Here is a 27,472-nt window from a genome sequence, read left to right as displayed (position 1 = left end):
TGGGGGCCTGGTGGAGGGTGCCCCTGCACTGCTGGGGGGTGGGGGTGGTGGTAGACATGAGTGGGGGCCTGGTGGAGGCTGCCCCTGCACTGCTGGGGGGTGGGGGTGGTGGGAGACATGAGTGGGGGCCTGGTGGAGGGTGCCCCTGCACTGCTGGGGGGTGGAGGTGGTGGGAGACATGGGTGGGGGCCTGGTGGAGGCTGCCCATGGTGGCAGAGGGGTGGGGGTGGTGGGAGACATGAGTGGGGGCCTGGTGGAGGGTGCCCCTGCACTGCTGGGGGGTGGGGGTGGTGGGAGACATGGGTGGGGGCCTGGTGGAGGCTGCCCCTGCACTGCTGGGGGGTGGGGGTGGTGGGAGACATGAGTGGGGGCCTGGGGGAGGGTGACCATGGATGCTGGGGGGTGGGGGTGCAGGGGGACATGAGTGGGGGCCTGGTGGAGGGTGGCCACGGTGGCTGGGGGGTGGGGGTGGTGGGAGACATGAGTGGGGGCCTGGTGGAGGCTGACCCTGCACTGCTGGGGGGTGGGGGTGGTGGGAGACATGAGTGGGGGCCTGGTGGAGGCTGCCCCTGCACTGCTGGGGTGTGGGGGTGGTGGGAGACATGAGTGGGGGCCTGGTGGAGGGTGCCCCACAATGCTGGGGGGTGGGGGTGCAGGGGTACATGAGTTGGACATGGGTGGGGGCCTGCTGGCAGGTGCCCCACAGTGCAGGGGGGTGGGGGTGGTGGGAAACATGAGTTGGACATGAGTGGGGGCCTGCTGGCAGGTGCCCCACAGTGCTGGGGGGTGGGGGTGGTGGGAGACATGCATTGTTGATCAGTAGTGCAAGGTGACATGTGGGTTGGCTGGGGGGCATGCCCATGGTGGATGGGCTGCCTGCGGGACATGAGCAGGGGTGCAGGGTAGTCCCCCATGGTGTGGGCTGCCTGCAGGGGCCGTGGAGGTTGTGGAGCGTACACCTGGGAGGACCCACACGGCCAATTCACGTGTAGTACTCCCCAGAACCCCTGAAATACACATTCCCTGCTGAAATCGCGCGTGCAACTTCCCGCGCACCCCTGAAATACACGTACCCTGCTCGCACTGGGACAATCGCGTGTGGAACTTCCCGCGCACCCCTGAAATACACGTACCCTGCTCGCACTGGGACAATCGCGTGTGGAACTTCCCGCGCACCCCTGAAATACACGTACCCTGCTCGCACTGGGACAATCGCGTGTGGAACTTCCCGCGCACCCCTGAAATACACGTACCCTGATGAAATCGCGTGTGGGACTTCCCGCGCACCCATGGAATACACGTACCCTGCTCGCACTGGCCCATTCGCGTGTGGAACTTCCCGCGCACCCCTGAAATACACGTACCCTGATGGAATCGCGTGTGGAACTTCCCGCGCACCCATGGAATACACGTACCCTGCTCGCACTGGCCCATTCGCGTGTGGAACTTCCCGCGCACCCCTGAAATGCACGTACCCTGCTGAAATCGCGTGTGGAACTTCCCGCGCACCCCTGAAATACACGTACCCTGCTGAAATCGCGTGTGGAACTTCCCGCGCACCCCTGAAATACACATACCCTGCTGAAATCGCATGTGGAACTTCCCGCGCACCCCTGAAATACACGTACCCTGCTTGCACGGGGCCAGTCGCGTGTGGAACTTCCCGCGCACCCCTGCAATACACGTTCCCCGCTTGGCGTTTGCCGTTTGCCAGCCCGGTGAACTGGTCCAGGGTTAGCGCAGCCCTTTGCGATGATTTAGCGATTTTCATGGCTTTTCCTTGCGCGAGGGCGTTCTTGGGGGCATTACTGGCGCTGCTGCAGGGTCGCTGCAATTCTCTGCGCCACGGCTGGTTTGGAAGCCTAAAATCCATGAATACGCTGTGCGCGGAAATCGGTTTTAGCGCACGTGCCTGGCGCAGTCAATCGCACGTGGACACTCTGCGCCAGCCGCTTGCGACACTTTTCTGCGAAATTCTATGAATTACCCTCTAAGTCTTTCTTTGGTCTTAAATGCGTTAAGGCGAAAGCTCAAGTAGAAGGCTGTTCAGTACTGGTCAGGAAAGAGTTCCACATAGCTTTGTAATTTATTGAATGCTCTAGCTTCGCTAGGCACATTCTTCATTAGCCTGTGACTCATCCTTTTTTCTCCAGTCGAGATCCAATCAAGTCTCCATAGTTTTACCTTTGCCGAATTCGGATTATTATGCAGAGTTATGTCAATTTCAAGCTCTTTCAGGAGATCCTCACATCATCTGGTCCACAATGCCATTAAACACTTGGCATCTCCATTACTGTGATTGTGAAAGAGTTTGAATTGTGGAGCAACATCTTTCATTGTTTTTTTAAGAAAGAGTGCCTCCATATTCCAGCAGATGCGTACATTGATGGATATAAACTTTAACGTATACACGCCGCTGGAGTGCCCTTGGGTTGCTGTAGCACCTTTACCCAGAAGATGTTTTCCAGTGTGGCCCATAAATCAAGTGAGCAGCCAAAGGCACTTTCTGCTCCAAAAATCAGTGCCGGAACCACTTTTTGTTTATAAAAGTTGACCACAGGTTTTAGGGAGAATTTGCCATATTTTGTATTCAAAATAACAGCGTGACATGCAAGTTGCCGTCACTTAATTTTAGGCATTTCCACCCATGGGCCATCGTTTATATTCAAACTGATCTGCATGCCCAGGTATCTGGTGTTGGTTGCAATGTTCAGCATTTCCTTTCCCAGGCGCCATTCGATTTTTTACCATTACATTTCTTGCTGGACCTTAGGTATTGTAGAGACAATATCGCTCAGTTATTCGTGTTGATGTGTAAGCCGTTAGTTCTGACATATTCTTCCACCGCAGCCATCTTGCACTGCAGTCCAATTGGAGTTGCATCTAGGAGGATTAGATCATCGGCGTACAAGAGCCAGCTCACGTGTGACCATGTATTTGTGTTGGAAAAGAGGGTACGCCTTCAATTGCTTCTCCGATGTCAGAGAGAAAGAGATTAAAAATGATTGAAGCCAGGGGACATCCCTGTTTTACACCACAGAAGGTTCTTATGGCAGCTGACAGGGTGCCCAACTGATCTAACCAGATCCTGACATTGGTTTTGGTGTGTAGCTCTTTAATGGCTGCTAACAGACTTGGAGGGCAATGTCACTTTTGCATCTTGGTCCAAAGGGTTTCCAAAGGGTTTACCAGTCTATACTGTCAAATGCATGGGAAAAGTCTATAAAAGCTAGAAACACCTTGCTCCCAGTTCTTAGAGCCTCCACTTTCATGAGATTTAATATTAGGAGATTCAGGCTGCACCCGATACCCTTCACAAAGTCTGAATGTCTAGGATCAACATGATGGCTTTCTGTGATCCATTTGAGTAGCTTATGTTGCAGAAGTGTTGCGTAAACTTTCCCCAACACATCCAAGAGCGCTATCGGGCGATAATCTTTAGGGTTAGCTCTGTTGCCTTTTTTGAATATCGGTACAATGACTGCACTTTTCCAGGAGATCGGGGGTGCTCATTTGATATTGATTCTGTTGAATAGGACATTGCATATTTCAGCCCATCTTTGTAATTAGTGAGGCCATCGGGGCCAGGGGCCCTCGATGAGCTAACCCTTTTGATGATATTTAAGATGTCGTTCTTGTCGAACTTGAGGTTCCAGTAATCGATGTTAGGCAGCACCGGCTCCTTAGCGTTTCCTTTCTTACTGTATAGCTCGCTATAATAGGCTGCCCAAGCTGCTTCAGATACTATGTTGGTCCGCAATGATGTCTGTGATGAACTCTCGTTGTTAATTAATTTCCACAACTCACGCAAGTTTTTATTATCTAACTTCAACATCATTAACTCAGAGTATTTCTGCAGCATTAGCGCTTTATGTGCTTTTATCCAGTTCTTGTTTTTTTGCTTTACACCTCGTTTTATGTCTAAGGCGGCTATACTGTCCTTTCTGGATATGTGTCTAATTTCACTATGCATTTGCTGTTTCCTCTTCAGAATTTCAAGGTCAAATTTATGTGTGTGTACAAATGCACATTTCTTTAACCCTTGTTTTTTTTCCACAAATTGAGTTAACAGATGACAATATTCTACCTCATCTTGTTCCTCACAGTATTCTGTTGCGATTAGATTTACATCGTCCTCATTGAGATGTAATTTGACTCTGTTGGATTCTACTGTGATACTGTGGTTCCATGTTGGGTTAAATCCTTCTTTAGGCATTACTAACGTTAGCTTCACCATGTCATGGTCACTGTGTGGCCTAGAGATCACATTCAAAGATACTACTCGTTCGTGTACATTCTCAGACATTAAAAAGTAGTCAATTGTTGATTTTTGCCAAGATCTACTCCACGTCGCATTTGCAGGGATATCCCTGATCATATTTCCATTTAGTATGGACATATTTCCTAGTTCCATCTCAAGACACCAACCTTCCCCCACCTGGTCAGTGGCATGCTTGTCATGTTTCATTCCTTGAATTATATTTAGGCAATTGATGTTTAAGTCTCCACATAGTATTATGCCTGATGTACTGTCTTCTTCGTATATCTCATCTATTAATGTTGACACTAGGTCTATGAAAGTCATTGTCCCTGCTATGGGGCCAGTATAAATTGATGACATGAATGAGACCACATTCCAGTTTTGAATTTCTGGCCGTCTTGAGTGCTGTTACCTGAATATACGGATATATGTTCCTGGATTTGATGATTCTATATCCAGAACTTTTCTTAACAAGGATTAACAACCCAGCCATTGGTCTTTCTTTTGATCTTCTGATAGCCAGATTTATAGCAACCTCAAATTTTTCGGAAAGAGGACATTCCTCAAGCCAGGTTTGCTGTAGGCAGGCTAGATTCAACCCATCCAGCCACATATTCTGAAACAGATGCAAAAAGCCTCTGGTATTCCAAGAGCCAAAGGCATGAGTGGTCTGCTCTTTTTGTTCCTGGCATTAGCTTTGGTTGTTACTTGGAAATGCTTCCGCCAACCAACCCCAATTATTTGACGTCTCCACTTTGTTCTGGGTTTCGGCATTGTCTAGGATACCAATAATAGTGCTGTTTCCACATTCCACAGTCATTTTAATTTGTTCTCCATTTTGCAACTTCTGTAACGATTCTACCCCTACGCTTGAAGTGCGCTCGGCTTTTTCATTAGTGAAGTTTTGTGTGATATTTCTCATCCTATTAGCGCTCTTTAAGTTGCTAATAATGTCCGGAGTGTATCTCTGTTTTGGTGCCCACACCATTTCGGCACCTTGTGTCTTGTCTTTGGAGATGCAGTTCGGTTCGTCTGTTGCTTCAAAGATGTCAAATCCCAATGACATAAGTGCAGGGGCTGCTTGTTATTTATGATTTTTGAATCAATGTGCAAGTTCACTTTGTCATTTTGCGATTCTTTCACAAACTCTACGGTTTTTATGTCGCTAGATTCAATAGTCCTTAGACTTGGCACATGATGAAACAAGCATAGGACATTGTTGCGGTTTAGGGTGAGGTCATCACTACTCGCAATAAAGCGTTCCAGCCTAAGCCTATAAGGCGCCTGCAATTTCCTGCTAGGCTTTACTTGAGCCTTTTTGCGGTTCGCGAGACCCTTCCCTTGTACATCTCTTTCCAATAGTCTGTGCAAGCTGTCATATTTTATAGCTGGACACTGTCGCATTCGAGCATTTAGTGCCAGCTGTGATGTTCACGGCTTCAATTGGCTCTGTACAGGTGTTGATAGGGGCTATTTATTATGCCCCCTTTATTCGTTTTCATTTTCCACTGCTCGCTTGCCAATCTTTTCCATTTTTCATTTAGTGTGATGAAAGTAAGGCTGGGAATTTGAGGCGCTCCCGTATCCACTATTGTCGTAGGTTGAATCAGTGTGCAAGTTCTTTCTGGATTAGTGGTTTTCGGCTCCTTGGCCGTACCCACAACCTCGTTTTTTGATGTTGCTTTGTTGTCTGTCAAATTTGGAACGGCCTACTGCAGTTGTGCATCCTTAGGGTCATCTTCATAGGTCGACATATCCATCAGGTCAGGTGATGTCTCATCAGTGTATACTGTCTCCACCAGCATATTCGTTTGTGGCCTTGTTTGACCGTCCGCCTCATTTGTTTTTATGTTTTTTTCTGGTTAGTCACTAGGACCCTGGCGGAACGGGTTTAACGGTGCCGGTAAAGGTGCCAGCGCCGTTAAACCCATTTCACCCTATTATGAGATCCCCTTGCAGGACCTGCTCTGGACATCTGGTCAGACCAGACGTCCTTTGCGGGTCCCGCGAGGGGACCAGGGAGCTAACAATGGGCCCTTTATTAACGGGTCCGTTGTTAGCTCCCTCCCCATTCCCATTGAGCCCTTTGGGGGCACAAATGGGAATGGGGATGGGTACATTGAATGAGGAATTACCGGGTCCTCCAAGGTTGGAATGGCCCGGTAATTCCTCATTCGAGGAACCCGGACCCGAGTTTGGAGGCAGCCATGCCCTTATTACGAGTTTGGAGGCATGGCTGCCTCCAAACTCCTAACGAGGCCCTTAATGTTGTGCAAGAATTTCCTTGGATTATTGCCGCACTGACATTTTATTATACTTTGATTTTTGTTTTTTTTCCTTGCAGTTGTTTTCCATCAATTGCCCTTATCTTGTTAGTATATGAGCTATTTTTAACGTTGAATATGGCGAATATCCCATTGTTGTTTTCCTTATCATGGGTACTATCACCAGGTGCCCCATTTGGTTTGTTATTTAGACCTTCGTATTAGCTGAAGTAGTCGGCATTTGAAAATCTTGTATTGCAGGATTCTCTTTTGCCAAGCTACTTTTAAATCCACACGAAAAGGAGGAATCCATCGTGATTTCCTGGCTGGATTTGTTGGGTCCACACTAAGATCTATTACGACGGATGAAGCCTTTCCATTCGTCTCCTTCCTCGTTTCTGATGTACTGAGCTCTTCTTCAGTACTATGTTTCGAGGTCGCCTCTTTGGTGCTTTCTCTTGACATGATATTGGATCTTTCAATTTTCGCGAGATTCACCAACAATGCAGGCGGTGCATGCGCAATCACTCAATTTTCCAAGTCACAGTTTAAGTGAATATTGGTAGTGCTAGGTTCTCCTTGAAGACCACAATCCGTGTTACTTTCATTGTTGGTTATGGTGTTGTGACCCTCTTGAGTCAGCAGATCCCCTTTCCTCTGCAGACAGTAACATGGTCGACTTTCTTGTTGACTCGAGAGGCCTGTTGTAGAATTTCTGACTTTGAGCAAACCCAGCGCCTCTTTTGCGACTTCCGCAAACAGATTTTTGTCCATACTACTGTTTTTCTTTTGATCCGCCAGTATGGTTAGTGAGGAGTCGATCCTTTCATTAATTTCATGGTATGTTTGTTTGAACAAGGTGTTGTCGCATTCGAGGTTCGTTCTTTTTTAGTTTATTAGCGCAACTAACGTCGTTAGGTCCCTGATGTTTTCACTGAGTTGCTCATATAATTTTATAAATGGAGAGATGGTTATAGACATTGTAGACATCGGTATTGGTTGTAATTCTTGTATTATCTTTTTTCCTAGTACCATATCCGACCCATCGCGCCTTGCACTGGCTCTGGTCTCTCGCCTTATTTTTGGGTATTCTCGCTCCATTATGGACGAGTCAGTTGAGGACAGATCTGATGACAAAGTTATTCCCACCTCACATCTCATCATCTGTTCTTGTTTCTGCTGAGCTACCTCATCATGTTCCGTTGTTTGATTTAAGACCTTCTTGTTTTTCTATTGTGAGCAGCTAATGCTAGGTGACGCACTTGTTTCTACTCTTCTTTGTTTTTGTTGCCCACTTTGCCACCTATTCATGGGTAGGATCTCAGGCGCGAGGGCTTTCTCAATTTCCTTTTGTGTTCTAAACTCTGCAAGGTCCTCTTTGCTTTTGGAACTACGTACCCTGTTTATTTGTGTTAGATCATGTAGTAATTTGTTGACAACTTCAATAGAGTTTGTCTACCACGACTCACACCTATAGCGGGTACCATACCCACTGGCCCATTGTCAGAAAGAGGTAAGAGGGCTGAGGGAGCATAGGAGACATTGTCTTCATTTGCGAATGTTTTCTCGTGAGAGTCGGTCCAGCCATTCGATTCCAAACCATGATCCTCCTGCTCTTTGGGAGGAGCTGTGGTGACCGAAAGAGGTTCGAAGCCTGGGTCCACATCCAGAGCCAAATCTGTGGGCAGTCTATCAGGAAGTGAGTTACTCAAATGGTTGCATGGTCTAGTTAATTCGCATGACCATCGGTCGTGGGCGTCCTTTCTTGTTTCCTGATGGGCGCGCCACGCAAGCACACGCAGTTGGGGAATTGAGACTAATTTTCCTGGATGTTTTTTGAGTCCTGTAGGCCACTCCACAGAAATACGTTCATCGTTGAGGCAAGCTGGCAAACTATCTGTGTGAGAGTCATTGTGTACAATACCCTGTTGGGGGTTTGAAATGTTTGCCAGGTGTGCGCTTTCATGAAACAACGTAGTACAACCAAGCCATGGCAAGGGGTCAACAAGGACAGCGTCTAATGTCATGGACACCGGCAAGGGAGTTCGACTTCTAGTCAAGGATAGTTGACTTACTTGACTTGGTTGCTGCATTGATCCTTTCGGCTGTAATTCCGGCTGTAATTCGAAGCAGCCACGACGTATCTGGGATCTTGTCTTCGGTGGTTGAAGCGACTTCCCTCTCTCTCGCATGGCAGCAAGGCTCATTTTCTCCATGCAGCAGGGGGTTCCTCTGAGATCCTCCACATACTCCAAAGACTCTGCTTGACTCTACGACCGCTCTGCGGTGCGAGTCGGTACTTAACAGAGTCACGCCCTCGGAGAATAGAAACAGCAAAAATACACTGTCCTTGACATTTGATACTAGATGGTCCAAAGACTCTGCTTGACTCTTTGATTTTGAAAATGTCATTTTGATTAGTTATTCGAATTTTAACTGCAACGGTTGCTGGATTTCCAGCTTATAATTGTGCCAGAACAAAGCCTGTCTACATTTTGGGTAGTTCTTCTTTAAGTAACTCTATTGTTACAAAACATTTTTAGGGATTTTTAAACTAGGTTAACTGGGTGTGTAGGATTTATTTTTAAAATGAGAAAGCTCTTAGAATGCTTTAAGCGTTACTAAGAAATTGCGAACACGTTGAAGGTCTTTATCAAAATATTGAACACTGACATTCCAATACCGCAGTATTAAACAAGGGTAATTTGTTATCCCAACTTGTGTAAAATGTCTAAAATCCTTTAAACATTTCATCACACTTCTCTTACTTTACTAAGGTTCTGCCTTTCTGCACAGCCACTGAACACTGTAATGAACAGAGTTAACTGCATTACAATTTTGATGTAATCTTTAGAATTTGCAATAAAGTACATTAGGCCAAATTAAGATGCCTCCAAAGCTTTTGAAGAAACAATTGTAACTTCTTTAAAACCCTTACTACACTCCATCTGTTTAAAGAAATCAACGACCAGACGTTTGGAAAATCCTTTAAGTTGTTTATTTTAGAAACTCCAATCGTATTTAGAAAATCTTCAAAACATTATGGAATATTCTCAGCAAATATATTCATTTATTTTATCCCCACAACAATTTAACATGTTTAACAAATTCTGCAAGTTTACTTGAAGCCTTTGAGTAAACTTTGGAATGTAAAAATCTGCAAACAATTTAGCTGTTAGTACTACCAATTAAAGCTATATAATCACACTAATCAATGCTGCTAAACTCTATGAAAACTGTAATGCTTAAAAACTATGCACCAATGGTATTGACATATTACACAAACATTTTAGATTTTTAAAAAGACCCACAATTAACATCAGTGCCAGAATTGGCACAGTGTGAAGAATTCTCATTCAAGTAATTTAACTGCTTAATTGTGGGGTGATAATACTGCCACAGTGCTGAGCATCTTGCAATGACTTCAATGTCAACATCGTTAGTAACCAGGCAGGCGAATATGTTTAGGGCTAGTACAGTAAAATAATCCCAAGTAAAACAATGGCTTCTTTGTATTGTATCTGAGAAGAGTCTTTGTAATTGTGACCAAGAAACCCAATATAAGCCCACAATGTGATTTTGTGCTAAAAAAAGTAAACACAGTGCTATATTGTATTGCATAGCAAGTAGAGTTAGAGAAGCAATACATCTAAGTAGGAATAATTAGATTTTGTTGACAATGTACACAGGACATATACAAACTTAAGCAAATTCAGACAACCAGATGGAATATTTTAAAAGGGCTCGAAGTTTTAAGTACAACACAAGAATAATCAATTTAATGTATTTAAGATGGCCACATTAGACAAAGATTTAGACAGTACAGAAATATACAAACAGGGGACAACCTTCTAAAATAACAAATACCCCGACAAAGGAAAAGGGATACTAGATTAATACCAGAAAAAGGAAAAGCAACTGACATACTGGGGAAAAATTATATTTTGTACTTGTATTTATTGTTTTATATAGTACCTTAATCCAAAACGCTTTGCAATGAACAACAAAATATACATTAAACATGGAACAGTAGAAGCAATAACGGTAAATATGAGTCAAACCAGAAAATCAGCACGTACAACAATTTACATATGAGAAAGAAGAGGAGAGGAGGGGGTAGAGAAAGAAGGGGGGAGAGACAGTAGTGAGTAAAGTGAATAGTAGGATGAAAGGAGATTAAGAAGGGAAGGGGAAGATAAAGAACAAAGAGAAGGGTAGGAGAAAGAGGGAAAGAATGGTAAGAGGGGGAAGGGGATCAGGGAGGGGAATGAAAAAGAAGAGATTTCAATGAGGAGCGTGAGGAAGAATAGGAAGGGGAGGAACGTATAGAGAAAGGTAGGGAGTTCCACTCTAAGGGGGCAAGGAGCTGAAAGGAACGGAAACAAGAAGAGGCACAAGGGGATGGGGGAACTGAAAGTAAGACAAGATCGACAGAATGAAGGAGAGAGAGGGGGTGTAAAATGAGAGGAGAGAGGAGAGGTAAGGAGGAGCAAGGTTGTGAAGAGATTTAAAGACCAGACAAAGGAAGTGCAATTTAAGTTGGGAATGGATAGGAAGCCATCCTAGCTGAGAAAGTGAGTTGGAAATGGAGTCATGAGAAGAGAGAAGACAGAGGGTGTGGATGGCAGAGTGATAAAGGGATTTGAGGGGGGCAAGGTGGGAAGCGGGCCAGGGGCTGTAACTACTGGAACAACCTGTGACGGGAAGTGGTTGGACACCCATGAGCACAAGATAATGTGTACAAGAATATAGCAGTAGCTTTTGCCAGACAACTGGGATCTGTGGTGTTCTTACAACAATGCAGCTAATTTATAACACAATGTTATGACATACCTGCATTTAGTAGAGGTAAATTGTCTTTGCCGCTCAAGACTTCAGAGGAAGGGCACTCGCAGACTAGTGCACACTAGAATTTGAAAAGAAAATGTGTAAAGGAGAATTAGATGACCAATTTCTGCAATTCTTCACTGACTTGCAAACGTAAACCTAGTGATAATGGGTTCCATGTCTTAAAAGCACAGCAAAAATGGCTGTGAATACAAAATTTCACGGCAAAAATGCTGTGGTTTTGCCGCCACAATTATGTAAAGGATGCAGCGAACACCCCGGACCGATTATACCATTTAAAGGGAGCGGGGGACACCCCCGCAACCCCAGCGCCCCTTAAATGGTATAATGGGGTACACCTTTAACGGGTCAAACCACTGCATATTTGTTGCGGTTTCTTTTACCGGCGACATTTTTGCCGCAATATTATTACTCGATAATGTAACTCTAAATGAAAAATTAAACATTGTACTCATTAAATACATGTGCTGTCAGTTGTAATTTATTATCAGGATCTGTCAATTATATGAATGCAACAACTGTGTTATACACTTTGTAAATTGGCTACTTTTGCTGGGTGAAAGGGTCAGTGACATGTTGATGAATGAAGAATTATGTCAGATTACAGCCGGTCATATACGCCTACGTTATGCATAATGATGACAAACCATCTTACATGAGAGGTAATATGAATTTTTGAGACATGTTCGTACCTTTGAAAAGGTGAAACCTTTCATCCCCTCTGTATTATATGCATACTATATTAAACATGGCATTAGTACAGTCAGGTGACACAGGCTTCAAATGACACAAATCGCCCACAATAACATTAAAGGATGAGGAAATAAAAATATGATGAATGAAGTCAAAGAAGCAAAACAAACACATTTACTTCAAGAGAAGTTGTTTGATCTACACATATATATATTCTCCAACACAGCTCAATGGAATGCCAACTCGGTCAGGAGCCAGGATATCCCAGCAACACAGAAAACATAGAAGTTTGCCAAACCACAATTCACTCTTGACAACTGCCTTTCTTTAAACCATCAGGAATGAAAGATTATCTGGTTCAGGCAAGGACGCTTTGAGCTGTGAAAAGGGATTGGAATGGGAATTTGGACGTCATCACTTGTCTGTTTCGTTTTAACCCTTAAAACAGACCCTAACACGATTACAGGCACCTTTATCTAGAAGAATGTGAGCGGTAGAAGACAACATCTCGAGCGGACCAATAATTATAATAAAGGTATCATCGCACAGTCTGAAAGTTTCAGGTTTGAATGCTGGCTGGTCTACTTGGTCTCATCCTGTGAGATTGTTTAAATGAGTACGACTGTGCTGGGTAATAACAACGTGGGTTATCATCCTTATTATTGTCACAAATATTATGTCTGTGCTTGGTGTAAAGTAGAAGCAAGGTGCTTCTTCTTGGGTGGTAATGCACCCGTCAACATTAACAATCAGAATCTTGGAGTTGCTAAAGGGCATCAGCACCAATTGGAGTGTATGCGAAGTCATGAAAGAAAATATTCACTCTTACAAGGACACATGGTCGCACAATGGCTATAGCTGGGGTGAGTCAGGACGGATATGTCAAAAATATGTTACGTCTCCAAAACATGACCATTGTCCACGTCTTAGATGACATAGCAGAATGAACATTGTTTTTCCCCTTTAAAGCGTTCTCCAGTTTTCCAACATGTGTGCTCTTTTAAGATATGCTGTTCACATTTTACCACATGGACCCAAGAATAGTGTAACAAAACAACCATTCACAAGGAAGGGATTATAAATGAAAGTGTTGAGTATCCTTGTGTCTAGAATACCATTTTAATTAGGCATCACTGTAACCTGTGCCTAAATTACATTAACACCAACACCGGAAAAAGGGCAGCCTTCTTGAAATGATTAACATCACTCGAGCCCATCGACATTCCATTATGTAAACAGGATTACTACCACAAGTACATTATTTACAGTATTGTGTTTGGTAGAATATTGAGCTATTTCCGGGTCCCCACAGTAAAGGACACAAGAATATATCACATGAAAACACCTCAGCCCCATTAGATAAATGGCCTGCCGCTAACCATAACTACCCTCCAAGTGGTTTTGACACTGCCAGGCGGTATTTATTGTTATCGCCAGTTAGAAAGAAATCCCCATTAGAACATGCAGATCATTATTGACCTCCTCTCAGCCAGCCAGAATGTCTAGAGTGCAGTCAATAACTACTGGTATTGACTGCTGTGGTAGATCAGAAGAAGGAGACAGACCAAGTTTTGCCATTCTTCACTTTCTTTTTATCTGTATATGCAAAAGTCAAAATGTGTTTGTGGCGAAGCGTTGTTCCTTATACAATTACACATCGTTTCACCAATCTGCACCAAATTCTCCATAGTTGCCTGTTAGGATGCTTCGGACATTAGTGACTACATGAAATTTGGACACTCCACCCATTTCCCAGGATTTCCGCAAAAGTCAAAATGCGTTTTCAGGCAAAGCATTGTTCCTTATACAATTCCACACCATTTCACCAATCTGCACCAAATTTTGCATAGTTACCTTTTAGGACCCTCTGGACATTACTGACTACATGACATTTGGCCACAGGACTCAATTCTCCAGATTTCAGCATAAGTCAACATTTGTTTGTAGGTTTGTGGCTTCGCAAATCTTTGTTCCTTATACAATTCCACTCTGTTTCACCAATCTGCACCAAATTTTGCACAGTTACCCGTTAGGACTCTCTGGACATTACTGGCTACAAGACATTTGACCACCCCACCCCTTTGCCTGGATTTCAGAACCTTTACATATGATACGGGTGCCTGAAATCAGCAAAACATCAAGGTGGTTTTAGACTGACAAGTCCCAACACGAGAAACAAAACTCGAGGTCCAGGCCCTAGGATGCACTGTTTCCAAGATATTTGCACCACAATGCACTGCAACAAAGTGCACACGAAAGCGTGAGGCGACAGGTGGTGTTGGAGCACAGAAGGTCCCAGTATGTAGCAGCACACCAACTCTCGACTCCCTCCAATGATTGCTCCGGGGTATGTCAGCCAGCCACATGCACCCATTCTCTGTGGCTATTATCCTCTGTGTTTCTGTTAGTTCTTTAAATTAATAAGGCATTTAACATATTTGGAACTCCTCCTCCTCCTCTCTAACTAAGTATTTCTCCTTGAGAGGTGTATTGTAGACCCAACAGTCGTCCCAGTAATACAATAATTGAACATGAGTAAAAGTAGAACAGAAGTTTCATACTGTTTCTCACTCTTCTTGGGTTCGTACCATTCACTAGGATGTGTAGGCCGAGTCCCAGACTGTATCTCACTCTTCTTAGTGTCAGGAAACTCATTGGGATGAGCAGGATGAGGCCCAGAGTGTTTCTCACACTTCTTAGTTTCAGGCCTCTCACTGGGATGAGTAGAATGAGTCCCAGAGTATTTCTCATGCTTTTTATTTTCAGGCCACTCACTGGGACAAGTAGGACGAGTCCTAGAGTGTTTTTCATTCTTCTTAGTTTCGGGCCTGTGAGGCATTCGACCATCTGCTCAGGGAGTGTGCAATTTCCTGGGCTTTTTTGATTTTTTAGGAAATGGAATGATGGGGAGATCAATCCACACACATTTTCTAATGCTCACCGCACATCAAACACATAGTCCAGTGTACTCTGGGGGACACAGCCTGCAGGTGCAGTCCTCCGTGTCACATTTATTTAACAGGTGACAGCGATGGGTGCACGAAAACATCCAGAGGAGAAGCACAACACCTTCCTCCTCCCATTGCCATCCTAATTAAATATCAAAGGCTCCATGGGTCCGCCCTGTTCTATTGTCTAAGTTCTGTGTGGTGGCGGCGCATACTGATGAGTTAATTGAAGCAAGCCTGCGAATAGGCCTGGTTACCGAACGTAACAATGGGCAGGAAAAAGAAACACCTCTTTGATATACTAAGTGTCACCTTGAAACTAGCTCCCACACCTCTGTAGGAAGGGCAGTGAATGTCATATCTGGGACAATTGTTTACGGCAGGCAAACTCCCTTTCAGAGGGACGAAGTATTTGAATGAGGGAGACAGAAGTCTGTTCCCACAGCAAACTTCAAGGGAGACCTGCGCTTTGATCAAGAGCCACAGAGGGCTCAGTTAACCAGAGAGACTAGAGTGAAATCTGACGAGGACAAACTGATGTCATGAAGAAGATGTATGAACTTATGCTGAAACTATATGAAAATACTAAGTAACAATGTAATTGAAGCACGAAGAGTAACATAAACAAAGTTAAAGTAATTCTGGATCTAAAGAAGATGAAGTAACCTACTGACCAATAACTGTAAATACGAAACAACGCAAGGTAGAAAGAAAACGTATAGAAGTTTGCTATGGAAGAATATATAATGTGGCAAGGACGGCCATATTAGGGAAATGGACGCTGGCTCATGTTGAATTTAACCAAGCTACCTCAGAAGCAGACGGTGGTTGTAAGAATGAGGAGACGCAGGAAAGGAAGAAGTTACTGGGGAAGCGCCTGCGTGGGTCCGCCCACGCCTCCGATAATTAAGAAGAAGAATAAGGAAGAAGTTACTTACCTGTAACTGTTCTTCTCCAGCATGGGTCTGGCATGGATTCACATGCTCATGAATATTCCCCGTCGTCAGGCTGGGAACCCACGGTAAAGAAAAAATCAGTATCAGTTTCGTTTATGATCTGTCTTTCTTAGTAGTAACCAATCACTGATCTCTGGGTCATACTGCCCCCAGCCAATGACTGCCCTCTCCCTAAGCCCAGCCTCTGGCAGCCATCCCCAGATTTGGTAGCACGCCAAGTGGCAGTATGAGCAAGTGAAGAGCCGTAGAGGGGTAGGTGGGAGGGTTCGCATATGAATCCATGCCAGACCCATGCTGGAGAACAACAGTTACAGGTAAGTAACTTGTTCCTTCACCAGCATGGGGTCTGGCATGGATTCACATGCTCATGAATAAAAGAATACAAAGCAGTATACACATGCACAACCACTGGAGGTGGCAACAGGCTCAACATTAAGCAATACAACCACTCAACATTAAGCATCTCTTACCTCCTCACCAGGCTCACCTTAAGCGAACAGGTTGCGCAGCACTGCTTGGCCAACCCTGGACTCCTCCCTGGAGTCCCGATCGACGCAGTAGAATCTTGTGAAGGTGTGCGTGGACCTCCACATAGCAGCCCTGCAGATGTCCAGCAGGGGCACACCAGACAGGAATGCCGTGGTAGCAGCGATCGCTCTGGTCGAATGGGCTCTCGGACGGCCGGGCAGCAGTCAGTTTCCCAAATGGTGACAATGCATGATGCAGCCAGGGAGCCATCTGGAGATGGAAGTCTTCGAGAGAGCCTTCCCTTGATTCACAGACCCAAAGTTCACAAACAGTTGTGACGTCTTCCGAAAACTCTTCATGCGGTCCATGTAGAACTTCAGCGCTCTAGCTACATCCAGCGAGTGCAAAGTCCTCTCGGCCGGCATCGAAGGCGACGGAAAGAAAACTGGTAATACCAAGGGCTCGTTGACGTGGAAGTCCGACGGCACCTTGGGCATGAAGGAGGGGTGCGTCCTCAGCGCCACCCTCGCGTCATGAAAAATAAAGTATGGAGGCTTGCAAGATAAGGCCTGAATCTCTCCCACTCGTCGTGCAGAGGTGATGGCCACGAGGAACGCTGTCTTCCATGACAGGAATTTCAAAGGTGCTGAATGCATAGGCTCGAATGGGGCCCCCATGAGCCTGGTCAGCACCACATTAAGCTCCCACGCCGGGGCAGGAGCCTTCATCGGCGGGAATGATCGGAATAGTCCCTTCATAAATTCCTTCACCAGGCGATGGGACCACCAGGACGCCCATCCCGTCGTCCTGGTATATCGGGGGATGGCAGCCAGATGAATGTTTATGGAGGCGTGAGCCAGTCCAGCCTTGGCCAGCGACAGCAGGTACGGCAGCACTTGAGGGGCCGTAATTCGCAGAGGGTTGATCTTCTGTGCACGGCACCAGACAGAGAACCTCTTCCATTTATGGCCATAACACTTGAGAGTTGAGGACGCCCTGGCCTTTGCAAGAACCTCTCTGCAATCAGCCGGGATATCGTACCCTCCAAACTCTAGTGCTGCAGGAGCCAGGCCTGCAAGTTCAGCGACTGTGGGTCGTGATGGAGAATGGCACCTCGTTCCCTGGAGAGAAGATCCGCGTCCGCCGGCAGCCTGACTGGCGGGGTTGTTGACAAGTCCAGAAGGTCCGGGAACCAGACCTGCCTCGGCCACGCCGGTGCGACGAGGATCATCCTGAACCTGGACTTCTTGAGCAGGTTGATGAGGTGGAGCAGCAACGGCAATGGAGGGAACGCGTATAGAAACAGGCCGTCCCAAGGGAACGAGAAAGCATCGCACATGCTCCTCGGCTGTGGGAACCTGCTGGCGAACCTCTGGCACTTGGAGTTTGTCGCCGTCGCGAACAGGTCGATCTGGGGTTTGCCCCATCGTTGGAAGAGTCGATCCACTTGATCCTGGCGCAGTTCCCACTTGTGGCACGAGCGCAGCTCCCTGCTGAGTGAGTCGGCGATGGTGTTTTTTATTCCTGCCATGTCGAAAGGAACCAGAAACATCCCCTGGGCGACGGCCCAGTGCCACAGATCCTGGGCCTCCTTGGATAGAGCTGGGGATCTGGTGCCCCCCTGCTTCCGTATGTTGAACATCGTGGTGGTGGTGTTGTTGGTGAAGATCCTCACCACTTTGTCCCTGCGGGACGGGAGGAACGATTTGAGTGCCCAGAACACTGCTCGGAGCTCCAAGATTTTGATGTGAAGAGACCTCTCCTCCGGGAGCCAAAGGCCTCTTGCGTGGAGATCTCCGGTGTGGGCCCCCCAACACTCCAGAGAGGCGTCCGTAGTCACCGTCTCCTGAAACGCCGGGGTTTGAAAGTCTATGCCCGTCGTGAGGTGAGCACGGGTGCCCCACCATAGGATCGCCCGACGGAACTCCTCGTCGAGGGGGATCCTGTCCTCGAAGCAGCCCCTCGCCTGAAACCAGCGGGCGTCGAGGAACTCCTGTAGTGGACGCATCGGAAGTCTGCAAATGGGCACAAGGTAGATGCATGAGGACATCATCCCGAGAAGGGACTTGATGGACCTCACCCTGGCCACGTCCGTGGCTAACAGGCGCCACACCTTGCCCAGGATGGTCTTGGTCCTCTCCTCTGAAGGGGAGGCCAATTGCTCCACTGTATCGAGGTTCGCCCCCAGAAACAGTGCTACTTGCGATGGAACCAGGTGGGATTTGGGGTAGTTGATGGCGAACCCCAGCTCCGTGAGCAACCGGACGGTCCTTGCCGTATGATCGACGGGGAGTTCCCTTGTCCTTGCCCAGATTAGTCAGTCGTCCAGGTAGGGGTAGACGTGGATCCCCTGCAGGCGCAGCCGCGCCTCCACTGGTGCTAGGCACTTGGTGAAAACCCTGGGTGCCGACTTTAATCCGAACGGTAGGGCTCTGAATTGGTAGTGGCGTCCCTGAACCACAAACCTGAGGAACTTCCTGTGCCTTTTTAGAATGGGGATGTGGAAGTAAGCATCCTCCAGGTCCAACGACGATAGGAAGTCGCCTTCCTCCAGCTGTCCCAGCACGTGCTGGAGGGTGACCATCCTGAATTTCTGCGCCTTGATGTATTTGTTTAACCGACACAGGTCCAGGATGGAGCGCCAACCGCCGGTCTTCTTTCTGACGAGGAAGTACCTCAAGTACACTCCGGAGCCCCGGAGCCTCCTGGGGACGAGCTCGATGGCACCTTTCTTGAGCATAGCCGTTACTTCCAACAGCAGTTGAGGGACGTGATTCTCCTTCCTGGCCACGGGAGGAATGCAAGGGCACTTCTTTAGGAATTCCAGCGAGTGCCTGTCGGCCAGGGTGTCCAACACCCAACGATCGGTGGAGATGGACTCCCACACTCTGACGAACTTCGTCAGCCGGCCTCCCACCGGGGTGCTTTGGTGGGGGCCCGACAACCCGGCCGGGTCAGTCTTGCTTGGAAGCGGCCTTGCCGCCTTGGCCTCCTTGGCGACGACGACGGGAACCCCCTTGCTTGCCGCAACCTCTGCAGGCCTCCTGGGAAGAGGAGCGGGCCGCCTGGCGGTAAGTGGAGGAACCACCGCTGGATCCTTTGGAGGAACCCTGTCTGCCTCTGGGGCTCCGAAAGTCCCGTCGCTGCTGAAGCACCCCAAGGGCCCGGGCCGTCTCCGAGTCAGTCTTGATGGCCTGTAGAGACTCACCCACAGCCTTACCAAAGAGGTTGTTGCCGTCGAACGTCATGTCCAACACTCTGGTCTGGACGTCCTGGCGAAAGTCTGTCGCCTTGAGACATCCTCGTCGTCGGAGGCAAACTCTGTTGCCCAGTTGGCAAAATCCGGTATCGGCAATGTCCGTCGCCACCGTTATGGCGTGATCCGACGCCACCTTGCCCTCCTGCAGAATTTCTAGGGCCTCCGCCCTTGTGTCATCAGGCAGGAAATCTAGCAGGGAAGCTATCTTGAACCAGAGCTCCCTGTCGTAGCGGGCCACGATCGCTAAGGCATTCGCCGCCTTAATCGGTGTCGCCACCGACGAGATGACTCGTCCCATAGAGTCCAACTTCTTGCCCTCGCTGTCCGTCAGGGAAGTGGAAGTTGAAGCCGCCGCACCTGCTGCCTTATTCCTAGCCGCTGCCGAGACGACCGAGTCCGGCAGATACTCGGTACTTCTTCTCGTACCTGTCCCTCTTGGCAGGTGTCATGCCAGGGTTCTTGAGGACAGCAAGCCCCTCGTCCCAGATTTCCTCGAGTAAAGGCACCGCGAGGACCGTCTTCCTCTTAGCCTCTCGTCGTTGGTACAGGCTCTGTTCTTCAGGGCAGAGCTGGAAGAGCTCGGATGCCCTGGTTATCATAGCGTGGAAAGAGCCAACCTCGTCGGCTAGGAACGCCCGCGGGGGGGGTGACGACGGGGTGTCTGCTGTGTCATCGCCGCCATCATCATCCGTCCCCGTATCCGTCGCTGTATCCTCTCCCGGCGAGGGGGGTGAGGGGGCCACCGGTCTCGCAGGCACGAAGGGCGGAGCGGGGTGGACTCTCCTCTGCTTGTTCGGAGGGCTTCCCAACGGGATTGGTTCTGGCTCCTCCGTCGGGGTACTTGGTAATCTCGTCCTTATCTCGGTACATAAGGATTGGATTGCCAACAAAATGGCCGCCAAGCTATCCTGGGGCTCGGGCAATGGCTGCAACGGACGGGATGGCCGCTCCACTGGGCCCCGTTCGTCGTCGTCGCTATCTTCGATCACGTCAGCAGGGACCATCCCCTGGGATCAAACCTTCTCGAACCTCTCGTTGAGGTTTGTGAACCTCTCATTGAGGCCTATGGACCTTTCGTTGAGGCCCTTCTCGGTCTCCACCAGTTCCTCCTCAGAGGCTGATTGCGAGTCTGTAATGTCCGCCGCCCCCCCCCTCTTTTTCAGCCAGGGGCTTCACGGGGGTCTTAGCGATGGGCTGGAAAGAGGATTCCCTCTGCGGCGGCAGGGATACTCTGGGCCCAGAGGCCGTTTCCATTGGCGTAGTCTCAGCCGGCTCCACCAGGGTCGCAGCGACCACTTCGGTAGAGGCCTTAGCCTGGTGGATCAAAGCCCTCAACTCCTTAGGTGCGTCCTGGGCCTTCGCCTTGGGGGGAGGGTCAGCGCCTCGCTCCCCCTTTGAGATCGACCTGGTCCGCGCCAGCGGCCTACCCGGGTTCTCGGACTTCCTCTTCCCTGAACCAGAGCGCTGGCTCGTGGTCGAATGCGCCGGGGAAGTAACGCCCTGCTTGGCAACCGAAGAGCCCGACCTTTCGGCGCTCCCGGAGCCCACGGACTCGCGGTGCTTGGCCTTCTGTTGGGCCCCCGTCGCTGGGGCGCCCTCAAAGGACTTTGGTGGCGAGGCGGGAACGACGATCTTGTTTGGTCCGTTCCGAAAGGTTCTTGCAGAACGCACAGTCCTTCTCCACGTGCGTCTTGTCCCCATGGAGGCAGTAGAGACATCGCGAATGCTCGTCCTCCTTGAAAACGTTATATAATCCGCATCCAGGGCAGTTCCTGAACAGCTTGGATCCGGGCGTCGAGCTCGCCTTGTCCTAGGCCATGTCCGTCGAGGTAGGCCGCAGATCTTCCGGAATCCTCCAAGAAGTGTAAACTCAACAAAAACTTCACCCTTGAGGGGCATAGAAGAATTCCGAAACGGGTCCCCGTTATCGGAAGTAGAAACGGTGGATCTTGAGGCTCGATTAAACTGAAAAAATGAGAAATTCTCCTGAAAAAGCGTGAAAACGCAGTAAAAAAACTCGAGAGCTAAACACGAGGACTCCCAACACTTGAGCGTGCAGTAAAAATCTGAGGATGGCTGCCAGAGGCGGGGCTTAGGGAGAGGGCAGTCATTGGCTGGGGGCAGTATGACCCAGAGATCAGTGATTGGTTACTACTAAGAAAGACAGATCAGAAACGAAACTGACACTGATTTTTTCTTTACCGAGGGTTCCCAGCCTGACGACGGGGAATATTCATGAGCATGAGAATCCATGCCAGACCCCATGCTGGAGAAACAGTTTTGTGCTCAGAGCCGACGATGAGTCAAGGTTGGCCCAAAGCAAAGATGCTATTTTCAAAGGATAAGCACAGACCACAAAGCGAGTATAAGGATACGGTCTGAATGTGGGACATTCTTCTTAGATGGAAGAAGACGAAAACATCTGTGACAGCCAAACTGATGGTCAATTAAAAGTGTATAAAGTTCATATGAGATAGAGTGAGCAAATCTCTAGAGGCCAATAGGAGTTAACAGCACCCTGCATAATTAAATCAAACAACAGTAAATGGAAGGCTGAAAAGTTTAAAACAAAGTGTATTCATTAGAGCCTTAAGCTAAGATAGTGTTGTGCTCACACTCCCTAGAATGTTACAGGACAGTGAGCAGGCAAAAAAGGTAAAATATAAACAGAAGACTTTGGCTGATAGGCTAACGATGAGAGATGATGGACTAATTGGGATAATGGGGAGTAGTCGGACAGGATTCAACCACCTATGTTTCGTTTCACGTACGTGCTGCTAAAGAGCCAAAAGTTCAAGGTTGGGATAGTATGCCAAACAATCAGTGGGCGTTGGGGGACAACCTAACATACAATATTGCATAACCAATCCAATGATGTTTTATCTGCTATCAGTTCAAGGCGTGCCCTACAGGTAAGGGTTAGCCAATGATGCACTTATTCTTATATGTTCTATAAGTAGATATGTTCCCTTCACCAGTCCCTACCCTTGATAGGTTTTGTATTCTGCTACATAGAATGAAGTCATGGATGACGCATATTGAGATACAAGACCTCTATGTAATCAAGCTGCTATGTGAGTGTGCAAACATCAGTCCGTTGTCTGCCAGTTGACCCTGCTTCATTGAATTGATAATAAAGTAGTACTTTGCCATATTCCTTGAGTCTGTCCAATTATTTGGTTTGTAACCCTTATAGTAATTCCATCTAGCACAAAAGACGCTTCAAGCTGCTGCAGCACAGAAATGAGTAGGAGGGTTAGCCACTACTCTTATGGTACTGCAGGGCAGACGTCATTTAATCATAACCAACAAATAAATGTTTTGGGTTTTTAGGATAAACTCTTAACCCTTTTTCTCAGTAGTCACTTGTCCTTATTTAATCCTGCTTGATTTATGATCTCATGTGGACCTTATGTGGAATCTGATACATTACCACTCTTTTTTTAGATGCATTTTTAGGAACATTATGCTATTTATTGCATGGGCCTTGCGGGAAGGTGATGTTCCTCACATCCTGCAGTAAAGTCCTGACCTGGGCCAAATTAGTCAAGGGTAAGAGAGATAGGTTAGGACTTTGTCTAATATCTGTTCATGCAAATCGGAGTTCAGGTGGGTTTTAGTTAAGCCTTTACTGCCCGACAAGCCATCAGGCTCACCTGGCAACATCTTCAAAGATGCACAACCTCCATTGGTTAAGAACCTCTCAGTAATAGGAATTTCAGCGGTGGATAAACCCCTCTTTGAAATAAATCGGTAAAAACAAAGCAGAAGAAATGTAATCTCTTAGGATGTAGTGCCTGGTTCCTATAGAATTGAATCAACATTAGTACCTGCCGAGGGACAATCAGATTGTTACAAACAATCTGATTGGCCCTCGCCGGGTCCTTACCTGGACAGGAAAGACTCACCTGAAGCGCTCCGTTTGGAGCACTGAGTCGGGCAGAGTGCTTTTCCTTTCTCCCCAGCAGCTATGGACAGGGAGACGTTCTTCGGTGGCCATTTTATTAGTTTACTTTTTCCCCATTGTTTTAATGGCAGCCATGGAAAAGGAGTCCCTCCAGATCCCTGGCAGGCATTTTGTTTGCTTTTCTTTCTCGAGTTGAGAAATGGTTTCAACGTCGTTTCTCAGCTTGTGAAAAAAATGCTATTAGTAACCCGGTACCACGTGCGGGGGTACGTGAACCCAAGGAGAGGGACATTAGCAGATCAATAATGACCCCAGATCCCTCGGGTTTTATTGCTTTAGTAAAGCCTGTGGAATTCTGAACAGTAACGTGTTTCAATATGTGTAAAGGGTTCAGTGCATAGAGAGCTCTCGCTCTATAGAAATACAGTACACTGAAAGGCAGAGCAGCCCACCTCACTCCCTGCTTCAGGGCTTTTTTGATTTTCAGTTTACAACGAAGGGGGAAATATTGAAATAAACACCACCCACCTCTGCGGCATCTGGCTCTTTATTATTGCCAGTGGCGCCGTATCAGCCATAATGAAGCATTATCATCGTTCCATTTTACACGTGCTATGTTTTAATGCTGGCAATCGTCTTGCCTTTAGATCATTTTTAGTGGGATCATTTTTTTGTGCTCATTATCATTTTATTTCTTTTCCAAAACTGGAGACGTGCCCAACGAATGCACACCTATTTTATCACATGGATTTATTGAAATGCTTACACATGCAAATTACACAAAACTATATCATCCTGCTGTAAACTCTGATTGGAATTACGCGGATAAGGAGGCGAGACTCCAGGCATTAACAGAAAACTTTATCAGGCAAATGCATGTTGAAATGGTTCTTAAAATAGCATCGAGCTGCTCAGACGCCAATATAAATGCTGGGGCATTTATGGTGAGACGAGGTAAATAAACGATGGGTGAAAACTCGCATTTTAAAGGCTGTTGACAGTCACTAGTGTGATAAGCAGATAGCTTTTTAGTAAAACCCGATTAGTAGAAGCTTAACGTTTTATTTTGCTTTCAACCTGCTCTACGTAGTTTTGCCTATTAGATGACACTTAGATGCCGCCACCAATAAGACGTAACTATTGCATTGGAGTACCGCTAGGAGAAAAATAACTAGTGAGGAGGGACACACAGCCGAGGCTCATATCTAGAGGAGGAGGAGGAGGACACGCGAGTGGACGCCCCCCCTCCCCTCATTTTTTTTACGAGGATGGACGCCGTACCGTTGGGTGTTTGAGGAATTAAAAAATAGCTTGCTCCTTTCATGTGGTTTTAGTGTTTGGCTTGGTAAAAATGACGCTGAAACTTTGATTCAAGCCAAGATGGGTAAGCTTCATGTGAAAGGTACATTTTAACTACCCCTGCAATTTTGGTGTGGTGTATGGCGACGTATTAATTATTGCTGCTATGAGATACTACATGTCCTTTTGTGACCAGTCCTACCTTTACATTTTCACTACTTCACTGATTGACAGCAGCGATTGAATTTATTTGTTGGCTCTTCCGGCCTTTTGCCTTCACCGGCATCGCTCTACAAGTGTACAGTCAGTCTTTGGGTGAAAGGTATTTCTTAACTACTCTAACACTTTTGGTGTGGTGAATGGTGACCCTTTTGGCAGAATGAGCAACCCTCCACACTTTGTTTTCCAGACTGGTGTCCTGCACACAGCTTGTGGTTATTGACTGCCCATGCCCATGCTAATCCCAATGGGCGGTCCATCCCACTACCTGCATCTCCCGCCCAAAACAAAAACCTAGCTCTATGAAGCATTAACTGATGGTGTTATTTGTATGCAGTCTTCTAGGAGTTAATGGCTCAATTGCAGTTGTAAATATGCTACTGCTGTAATAAAAATGTCTTAACAGGTATACCTTCAGCTGCTTGATTTATAACTGTTCCATGCACTGAAGTCGTGTTTAAAGCAAGCATTGACAAAGCCAAGAGGCGCTGCTGTCATATGCCCAGTTAATTACACAATTTTCCACCTGTTGCCATCTTAGGGCCAGGTGCTACCATTGTGGCAGTGCCTGGCCAATCCCCATCTGGTGCCCACGCAAAAGAAAACTGGTGGCTTTGCCAATGCTTCTTTACTTTGTTAAACAAAAAGAATATCCATTTGACAGTGAGGAGGTGACCAAGAATGGCATATGACACACATGGCTGATAGACGTACCTTCAGGTGCCGCAGTCCAGGTTTACACTCTGCCATACCTTGCTGGCACCTTCATTCTGAGGGGTATAACGTTTGCTCTTCAATGTTGCATTTCCACACCTTGACAGCTGTGTGTGCCAGTGACGCATAGAGAATTACCGTGGGCATGATGTTTTTTTTATGTGTACATGCACAATCACTCTAGCAATACCACAGGTTCACCAAAGCATGAAACTGCTGCTGTAACGCCGTCTCCGAGTGGCAACACTTCATCCCTCATTCTACAAACGCGCATCCTGACCAGCCGCAACCAGGAAAACCATGGGTAAATACCTTCCACATTCTGTGCAACTCCTACAAGCAGGTGGAAATCATTCGGCCGATCCCTATCAATGGGGAAAGCGAACACAAAACGTATGTATACTGCATCAGGGAATCAGTAGGGGTCCATTACATTGACCTGCGGCAAATCGCCATTCAATTTCCTCAGGTGCTCCAGCAGGAAGAACAAGATGCCTTGGAGCAGGCACCGAATGTGCACCAGCTCAGCTTCTAACCCATGCCCAGGTAAGAAAAACCACCCCTGGCCCACTACAAGCTTGACATGACCACCATGGATGCAATCATATTACATTTAGGATAAGCTAAAGCCCAACGTTAACAGTCAGACTGTCATTCCTACCCTGTCCATATTCTCAACAGGGCTCAATTTTTGTGCCAATGGGTTTTCTAAAGTACTACTGTGCTGGAACACAGAATACCTCAACCCACATTCTGGAAAGCACTGAAAGAGGTTCTACAGGTGGTCATGAACGTGACCACATTTTATTTCTAAGAGGCAAGGGGAAGATTTCTGTCATTGGAAGAGTACATACTGTCTCTGTTTTTGACTGTTTCTGAAGTCCCCATACCACCACACTATCAACATTCAGACTGTGTGTGATGCTGGCCTGTGCATCACACATTTATTAACATGGATTCCTGGCTTCACCCACAACCCCAAGTATCAGAAGCATGCCACAGACCATGGAGATCCAAGTGTCACCCTGCAGCTGACTGTATGGTATGTAAGAAGCACACCTCACACACTCGGACACACAGCTGGATGATGGTCACAAGCTATCCAAGTCCTATTGCCTGGTACCATATGCTCAAAAGGGGGATGTTGGTGATGGCAGAGTACTCTGCACTACTTCATGCAACTGCCAATGTCCAATAAACCCTAATAAAGAGGAGTTCAGGGCACGCAAGCTCACACACCCTCGGACTTCCAGTGAGAATAAACATATCAGAACCAACATGCACGTGCATTATGCTTGTATCAGTAATGGTGCATATACGCAAACAGTGGTCTCTGGATATCCACAGCAAACTCTGGTGCTTGCCTCATGGAAGCTACTTGCAATGCCCCAGAGTAACAGTAACATAGCCCATACCCAGTCCAGCAAAACCAATGAATGGGCATTTGGGTTCCTGAGAACAGGGTGTGCTACCTCCATTACACTGATGAGTCACGACAGTACCGCCAGGAAAAAATCACCAGGAAAAAAAAACATTGTTGGTGTGCCATACTAGGTGCCATGCAACATTGAGATTTTGCAATATTATTTTTATCACGGGAGAAGAGTGACATTGATGGTGAAGATGGCTGTGTCCA

General features: G+C 47.1%; 1 protein-coding gene across 5 annotated transcripts in view; it reads right to left on the bottom strand.

Moving 5' to 3' along the window:
- INPP4B (inositol polyphosphate-4-phosphatase type II B) overlaps positions 1–27,472 on the bottom strand; it is a 3,177,224-nt gene that overhangs the window by 1,216,260 nt on the left and 1,933,492 nt on the right. For all 5 annotated transcript variants that reach the window (XM_069631181.1, XM_069631178.1, XM_069631177.1 and 2 more), the window contains one exon: positions 11,359–11,431. In XM_069631181.1, the coding sequence (XP_069487282.1) occupies positions 11,359–11,431 (73 nt within the window). The remainder of the gene's footprint in view (positions 1–11,358; positions 11,432–27,472) is intronic.

Source organism: Ambystoma mexicanum, chromosome 6q, assembly GCF_040938575.1.
Source record: "Ambystoma mexicanum isolate Mex_15411 chromosome 6q, UKY_AmexF1_1, whole genome shotgun sequence".
In the NCBI taxonomy this organism is placed as follows: Eukaryota; Metazoa; Chordata; class Amphibia; order Caudata; family Ambystomatidae; genus Ambystoma; species Ambystoma mexicanum.
Note: the sequence above shows the minus strand (reverse complement) of the source record. Positions and strands in the feature narration are given on the sequence as shown.